Source organism: Hemibagrus wyckioides, linkage group LG11 (genome assembly GCF_019097595.1).
Source record: "Hemibagrus wyckioides isolate EC202008001 linkage group LG11, SWU_Hwy_1.0, whole genome shotgun sequence".
NCBI lineage: Eukaryota > Metazoa > Chordata > Actinopteri > Siluriformes > Bagridae > Hemibagrus > Hemibagrus wyckioides.
Genome location: NC_080720.1, coordinates 27235619 through 27244266, shown reverse-complemented (window position 1 = coordinate 27244266; position 8648 = coordinate 27235619). Strand labels below are relative to the sequence as shown.

At 37.9% G+C, this 8648-nt stretch overlaps 1 protein-coding gene across 1 annotated transcript; it reads right to left on the bottom strand.

Moving 5' to 3' along the window:
- Positions 1 to 503: 503 nt before the first annotated feature.
- On the bottom strand, positions 504 to 2607 carry LOC131362118 (uncharacterized). The gene is made up of 2 exons (XM_058403890.1): positions 1455 to 2607; positions 504 to 1159 (listed from the first exon to the last, which is right to left on the bottom strand). The coding sequence occupies exons 1-2, from the start codon at positions 1873 to 1875 to the stop codon at positions 990 to 992; spliced, it is 591 nt and encodes a 196-aa protein (XP_058259873.1). The 5' UTR covers positions 1876 to 2607; the 3' UTR covers positions 504 to 989.
- Positions 2608 to 8648: the final 6041 nt, after the last annotated feature.

Genomic DNA, 8648 nt, shown 5'->3' with positions numbered 1-8648 from the left:
ATACCATAAATGAAGGAAACTTTCTTACAATGTATAAACAGAAAGGAATCAAAACCCTCCTGTCTCTCTCTGATAGCTTTTCCTCCATATTCAGAGTGGATGTTTCTTCCTCACACTGCATTAGTTTATGGGTCTCATCAGTAAACTCAGTAAAGTCGCTTGTGAGATCGAAGTTAAACACGTAATCGTAAAATTCCACCTTAAGATTAACCCATTATCAGTTTATGAGGCATTACGGCAACAGCAGATTATTAATTATACAGATTTAACATGTTCAGACTGTTGGCAGGAATGTATTTGCTAATGGGAGAAAGGTTTATTTCTACATTGTAATTATATGTGAAAGCAATGAGAAATGCTTATAGTGTGTTATAAGAGACACTTGACACATGAGTGTTGAAGAAAAATAAAGAACTTTTATTGCTTATTAATGAGAGCAAACATGAACTTATTACAAACTACATTTATTTTTTTATATTTAAGATATATTTTTAAACAGGGGTTAGGGGCATTTGGGGGTGGGAGTGCACTACTTCTGTACAACTTAATCTTAAAATCCTAAATCTTAAATACTTAATATATACATATTTACAACAGCATAAATATTTGCAGCAATATGCATAACCTACACATATATGAACAGAAAACTGGTTAATTATAAGTTCTATAATAAATACTAATTCATATTTCCTAAATATACAACATACTAAAGTAACAAGCCTATACATTAAACACTAACCAGACAATTATAAACTAACATAATTGCGATAACTACTACTATTATCTTACCAAAATTCAGTCCGTCATGAAAATGGTTTAACGCTACTACTGCTGGAGTCTGGAAGTGAAATTCACTACAAATTTAGACTAAGAAAAGTAAGAAAAATAAAACCAGACTAAAGCGAAAGACTAGAGGTCAAATACTTACCACAGATACCTACCACTGATACTTACCACATGATGAGTACGGGGTGATCTTTGGGGTTTGCTCAAAGATCACTGCTTAGTGCAGGAATCACTTCAACTGGTAATTGGAGGGGCCTTGTGACTACCTGCATCTCCCACTCAGGTTCCACACGCTGTCGTCTACTAGAAGGGAAGAATTCATCGTCTTCCTCTTCCTCCCTCCACCTCTTCCCCTGGTCTAGAACAGGATATGCTGGAACGTAGCAAACGTAATGAGAAACATCTGCACAACTCATAAAAGGAAGCAGAAACCGTTAGTTTAATAGTACAGCAGAAAAACATCACTCAGTATGTAATCTTCCTATAACAGTACATACATTCTCTGTATTTACATTTTAGCGGAAAATGTAGACAGTCACATTACCCATTTATATCACTGCAAACTCACCCCCCCACCAAAATAAAAAACCCACCACCCTTCAACCAAACCATATTCATGTCTATTAAGGGTTCATTTTTACTTCCTTTATTACTCTGATGGTTCTTACCAGAAGGGACTACTCGACTGTCTTCCTCCTCATCCCTTCTACTTATTCTCTGGCGCCAAACATGGAAGGTCACGGACGCTGGAACGAAAGGCTGACCAGACTGCATGTCGTGCAACACAACAATGGGAAGGGGTGGGATGGCGTAGGATGGCGTGGGACGTACTATAGGGATTGGGGTCCTTAAAGGGGATGGGTTTCTAATAGGTGGGGATGGGTTTCTAATAGGTGGGGATGGGTTTCTAATAGGTGGGGATGGGCTCCATACACGTGGGGATGGGCTCCTTGCTGGTGATAGGTCCCATACAGGTAACAGGACCCTCATGGGTGGGGATGGGCTCCATGCAGGTGGGGATGGGTTCCTGATGGTTGGGGATGGGCTCCTTGCTGGTGATAGGTCCCATACAGGTAACAGGACCCTCATGGGTGGGGATGGGCTCCATGCAGGTGGGGATGGGCTCCTAACAGGGGATGAGCTCCTCACAGTGACCTCATTCTCATCGCCTCCATCTTGCACATCCTGCTGCAGAATAAACACAATTTCCTCATCCTCAGAGTCACTCTGCTCGCTGTAGTTGAGCTCGTCTTGACGTGTTTGTTCCCCTAGTCTCCCTGTGTCAAAAGACAAATGAGAAACATCTGCACAACTCACAATAGGAAGCACAAACCTTTAGTTTAATAGTACAGCAGAAAAACATCACTCAGTATGTACACAAGTTATATTACAGTAATCCTCCTATAACTCTACATACATTCTCTCCATTTACGTTTTAGCTGCAAATGTACACAGTCACATGACCAACTTCTCTCACTGCTAACTCACCCGCGACAAAAACTTTCAGATTAAACTAGATTAATGTCTATTAAGGGTTAGTTTTTTTTACTTTATCAGTGTTTACTCCGAGGTTTCTCATCACTTTTGTGGACTCGGAACACTGGGAAACAATTATTTAGCCACAGTAGCTATGCTAACTAGCCGCCTAGCTAATCTTCGCTAATATTTCTCCTCCTCCAGCTCGACTTCAGTAAACCTGCTAATTTTGCCAGTTATTTGGCTTAAAAAGGTCCAACTTTATCCATTTTAGACCACTTTATACCCACAAACCTTAGGATAATTATCATGTCAACAAAACGATTAGCCAAATAACAACGAACAGATCGCTTTTTTTCCCCCAAAACTGTTGAACCATACAAAATGATATTCCTAATGGCGTTTCCGCCTGTTTAGTGCTGTTTTTAACACAGTTTTGCTCACTAAAGCACTTGTTACTTTACGGAAAAGGTAAAAAGTCAGTAACTCACTGGTCCAGGGGTCGTATAGTCCGGTCCATCCGGGCTGAGGGTCCGCGTCCTCCTGCCGCTGTAGCGCGTCTTCTCCTCTGAAGTTCATCCTCCCTGGTGGTGCAGAGTCGATGAAGGAATCCAATCGCCAAAGTGTTGCAGGAATGAAAGAGATATACAGTCGTGCTGTAGCAGGAATCAGAAACTAGTCTTCAAGTCTTGCGACCTTCAACTTCAACTCCAACTCCAAACACTTTTCAAAACACGCGTAGGGTTTTATGCAGTTTAGGGGCGGGATAAAAGTCCCCATTGGTCCACTGCTTCTCCACCTACTCTCCAATCAGTCAATCAGTAAAGTGACGTCCCTGACGCGCGACTCTGTCGGTTAGTGTTTGAACCTGTCTTAAGCAAGTGAGAAGATGGGCGATTACACACCGCGACATGTAATCGATAGCAATGTATACGTTAGTTAGATGCCTTAATTGTCCAAGGAATCAGGTGTAATATGTCTAAAATGCTTCTGACATGTTCCAGTTTGTGTAGGTGTGGATGACATTGCTTTCTTCCTAGAGGAGCAGAGTACTGGGGTTGTGCTTACAGAGACTGAGTAGATGCTGTGACCACAGGCACAGTTTAGGACACACACTGACCCAAACTCCACATCCTGAGACTTTGGATGAGACCTGTATTTATTAGTTATAAACTATGTGCAGCAAATTGTGGAATAAATGTGTTTTAATTACCTTCATAACATCACTTTGCAATGCATTTAACCCTAAATCCTTCTGCACCTTTTATGGTGGCATGCAACTCCATAATGATGTTGATCTGCCACATCTGTGAGGTGGATGAATTATCTCGGCAAAGGAGAAGGGCTCACTAACACAGATTTAGACAGATTTGTCAACAAAATTTGAGAGAAATAGGCCTTTTGTGTTCATAGAAAAAGTCTTAGATCTTTGAGTTCAGCTCATGAAAAATGGGGGCAAAAACGAAAGTGTTGCGTTTATCATTTTGTTCAGTGTACTTGACTCTGCACTTCTGTTTCTGCCCATTGCAGTAGTTTTATTGCTGCAGTTTTTATCATTTTAATTTATATAATTTTAACATTCAGACTAAAGCTTTTATCTTTCCTGGTTTCTGGAATAGTGTTTATTCTTCTTTTTCCACAGGCGGTCTGCCTCCTGAATATATCGGGGAAAGAGCCAAAATGTGATGAAGAGAAATGCAGCAGACTTTCATATACTAATATAAAACTGAATATCTAGCTTTTTTTAGCGGTCATCTTGAAAACATTGCATGGGGAATCTATGCTTCATTACAGCACCAGCATGGACTTGATCAGTGCATGTGTCTGTCTCTGATCCTGTTGCCCCTGACCCTGAATCTGACTGACCTGAGCCTGTATCTGACTAACCTGAGCCTGTATCTGAGCCTGTATCTGAGCCTGTATCTGACTGACCTGAGCCTGTATCTGACCCTGAATCTGATTAACCTGAACCTGTATCTGAGCCTGTATCTGAGCCTGTATCAGACTGACCTGAGCCTGTATCTGACCCTGTATCTGACTGACCTGAGCCTGTGGATGCAGTGATACAGGACTCTGATTAACACAGAGATAAGAATAAACACAAAGTGAATGACATTACTTTAAAGCTATACATTTCATCATGATGAAACTGAACACACGAGCTTAGTGCTGCTAGCGCACTCCTCTACCGTTTGAGCAACAATAACGATATGCTATGATACTAATGATTGTACAGTGATACACTTGTCCAGTTCATTAAAATACTCTTTAGCATAATAACAGGAGGTTTGACACGATACTACAATAGACACACATATAAGAAACCTTAAACGTATTAATTAAATCTTCTCACTTGCTTAAGACAGGTTCAAACACTAACCGGCAGAGTGGACACACTGGTCTAACATTAGCTACACTGCTAACAAACCTGGCTATATAGCTTGGCAGCTAAATATTGTATTGTGCAGAATAAAACATTAAAGTCAGTAGATGGCAAAATATTCTCTTTTATTATTAATGCTTGATTTTAACTTAATAGTTAGCTTAATGCTAATGCACTAGAAAACATGGCTACCCGTTTTAAGCTCTCAACACGATACAGTATTTCTCCTAATCTTACCTACTAGTTAATAACCTTGGCTGTTTTTGTAAATGTATGATAGAAAATGTTATTTGTAATTGAAGTCATTATTCTGAGTCACAGAAAACTCATTTTTTACAGACTCTGTGGATGTGCTGGGAGAATTGCTTGATACTCCCTCTGTCCTCCAGGTATGTGTCAACTAAATAGTCTGATTTTAACTGCATTTCAAACATGTAGGCTGCTACTAATTGTGTGTGTGCGCGCACGCGTGTGTGTGTGTTAAGTTCGTTGAGCCCAAACTGCAGCTTCTTCCCACTGAACCTCATGGTGAGCTGAACAGAGCCTGTTGTGACGTTCAGGTTCAGTCTACAGACTCCATCAGCTCCCAGTCTGAGGTACTGTACAGTGCTGCAGCTGAGACACACACACACACACGTCTTTACAAGTTCTAATGTTTCACGGTTTTTTTTCTATTTCTAGTCAGTTGACATCAAGAGAGACACTGAACCTCATGAGGACACTTCAGCTGTCAGTCTGGTATCCAAACCTACAATTTATTAACGAAAGATGATTGCTGGATTGTCCATGTGACAGAATGTTAGATGTGTTAGTATGAAACTGCTAGAATAAGAAACAGTTGGGAACTTTTTGCTCTACTTTTCACAGCCTCCCAGTACTGGTGAGCTGAACAAAGCCTGTTGTGAGGTTCAGGTTCAGTCTACAGACTCCATCAGCTCCCAGTCTGAGGTACTGTACAGTGCTGCAGCTGAGATACACACACACACATACACACACACACACTTCTTTACAAGTTCTAATGTTTAGTTTTGTTTTTCGATTTCTATTCAGTGGACATTAAGAGCAATATAATGTTCTGTGTTTTAGTGTAAAACTCTTGTGATACGAAGCACTTGTGATCTTTTTGCTCTGCTGCAATGTACACTTTTGTGAATCGGGGTTGTAGATGTTGAGGAATTCTCTCATTTTAAGCATACTGAAGACCATCTCACTGGATCACCTAAATTTCCACCACCCCAGAAGAGGCTGACGATCTACATGCTAGAGTAGATCAGTAGATCAGATTTAGATGACCAGATCACGATGGCCTGTGAGTTTCACACACACACATACACACACACACACACACATCCGGCTCGTATACACTCCTGCTCTCCAGCTTAGCATTTTATTCCACTTTTATCATCACATGTCGACTGAAAACATCTACAAACTCCTGCTTTCAACTGCATTTGTTTTAAGTGCTTGATATCAGTGCATAGAAAGTCTGAGTCTGAGCCCCACCACCCATGCTACCTGATCAAATGCCTCTGTTTCTGTTCTCTCTCACTCTTTTACACACCTCATACACTTTCTCTCTCTCTTTGCAGATGATTACTTGCTTCCACTAGTAGCAGAAATCCACCCTGCTGATGCAAAACAAATCACTCTGATGCTTGTGCAAGGAGAAAACAATTTCGAGATCATGAACATGATTGGTGATCCCGAGCACTTGCAAGCCAAGGTAAGTGTGCACACACACACACACACACACACACAGTCAAGAAATATACATTCAAGCAACACATCAAATGTTTCATATCAGATTCGTAAATATCTCTACGTTAGTTTTGGTCATTTGGAAAACAAAGCCCCACCCACTACTCCCTCAGTCCTCGGGTGTGTGTGTGTGTTTACGTTTGTAGGTGGATAAAATGGACGCCTGACTGCGGGCAAGAGAAGCTGGTGTCAAGCTGGTGAGGATCTTTAATTAATATTTCTGATACTGATTCATATTTAAATGGATCATTACATCTCATCACAGTGTACACAGGAAATAAAATTAATTTCTGACTTCTGCATTTCTCTTTCAGGAAATCCTCAAGAGGACTTTTAGAGATACAAGAAGAAACAAGAAGAGAAAGAAGTAGAAGAAGAGGAAGAATTTATAAACCCTTCTTCTTCTTCCTCTTCTTCTTCTTCTTCTTCTTCTTCTTATTATTATTATTATTATATTTTTTCATTCTTATTTTTATTATTCTTATTCATATTCTTATTATTAATATTAAACCTTTATTGTAATTCACTACATTATTCACCAACATTGTAAATAATAATCACTTACATTAACATTATTGTAAATGATAATCACTTACATTAACATTATTGTAAATAATAATCACTTACACTGACATTATTGTAAATAATAATCACTTACATTAACATTATTGTAAATAATAATCACTTACACTGACATTATTGTAAATAATAATCACTTACACTGACATTATTGTAAATAATAATCACTTACATTAACATTATTGTAAATAATAATCACTTACACTGACATTATTGTAAATAATAATCACTTACCTTAACATTATTGTAAATAATAATCACTTACATTAACATTATTGTAAATAATAATCACTTACATTGACATTATTGTAAATAATAATCACTTACATTAACATTATTGTAAATAATAATCACTTACACTGACATTATTGTAAATAATAATCACTTACATTAACATTATTGTAAATAATAATCACTTACACTGACATTATTGTAAATAATAATCACTTACATTAACATTATTGTAAATAATAATCACTTACATTAACATTATTGTAAATAATAATCACTTACACTGACATTATTGTAAATAATAATCACTTACATTAACATTATTGTAAATAATATTAGACCTGATTGTCATTTGTATTTTTATTACATTTTCAAAATCAACTTTGTGTTGTACGTTTATTTATTTCCAAGAACATTTAAATCTACTACTTTAATCATTTAATAAATCTTATAATCTAATAAAAATAAAATAAAAATATGCTAGTGAGTATAGATGGATAGACAGACAGATACTAGTGAGTATAGATGGATAGACAGACAGATACTAGTGAGTATAGATGGATAGACAGACAGATACTAGTGAGTATAGATGGATAGATCAATTTACTAATAACTAAAATTATGGTTCCAACGCTAAAATGTTCATCATGTTATGCTTAAGTGTGCAATTACTTTTCATGCTGATAAGTGTTGTAGTTTATTTTATATTAATTTAAATGCATTCGTTACGGACTTCACTTCCTGGTTTCCGCACGGGCATTTAAGGAGAGTGCGCACAGTTCGGTTTTTCTCAGAGATTTTCGGGAGCTGCCGTAAACAAGCATGTAAAACATTATTAGTCCTAAACGGTAATAACTAAAAACATGATTCCAACACTAAAATGTTGCCCATGTTATGCTTAAGTGTGCTAATACTTTTCGTGCTGATAAGTATTGTACTTTATTTTATATTAATTTGTACATGCATTTTCACGGACTTCACTTCCTGGTTTCCGTACAGTTCGGTCTTTCTTGGGGATTTTCGGTAGGTGCCGTAAACAAGCATGTAAAACATTACTAGTCCTAAATGGTAATAGCTAGAAACATGGTTCCAACGCTAAAATGCTGCTTAGGTGTGCTATTACTTTTCATGCTGATAAGTATTATAGTTTTTTATATGGATTTGTAAATGTATTTTTCACGGACTTCAGACCGCTGCTGTGTGTGTGTGTGTGTGTGTGTGTGTGTGAGACGTCAGCTAGAGTGAGTGAAGAGGTTTAAGTCGTATCGTCTTTAAACTGATATTTAAGCAGAGCAAACACGCTGGTTCGTTTAAACTTCATATTTTAACTTTTGCAATAGTTTAAGCATGTATAGTTTTTATATATGTAACGGAGGCTTGCGCTAGGTGCCGTGCAGCGAGTTGTATAAAGCATGTTTAAACTTGCGTATAAGTC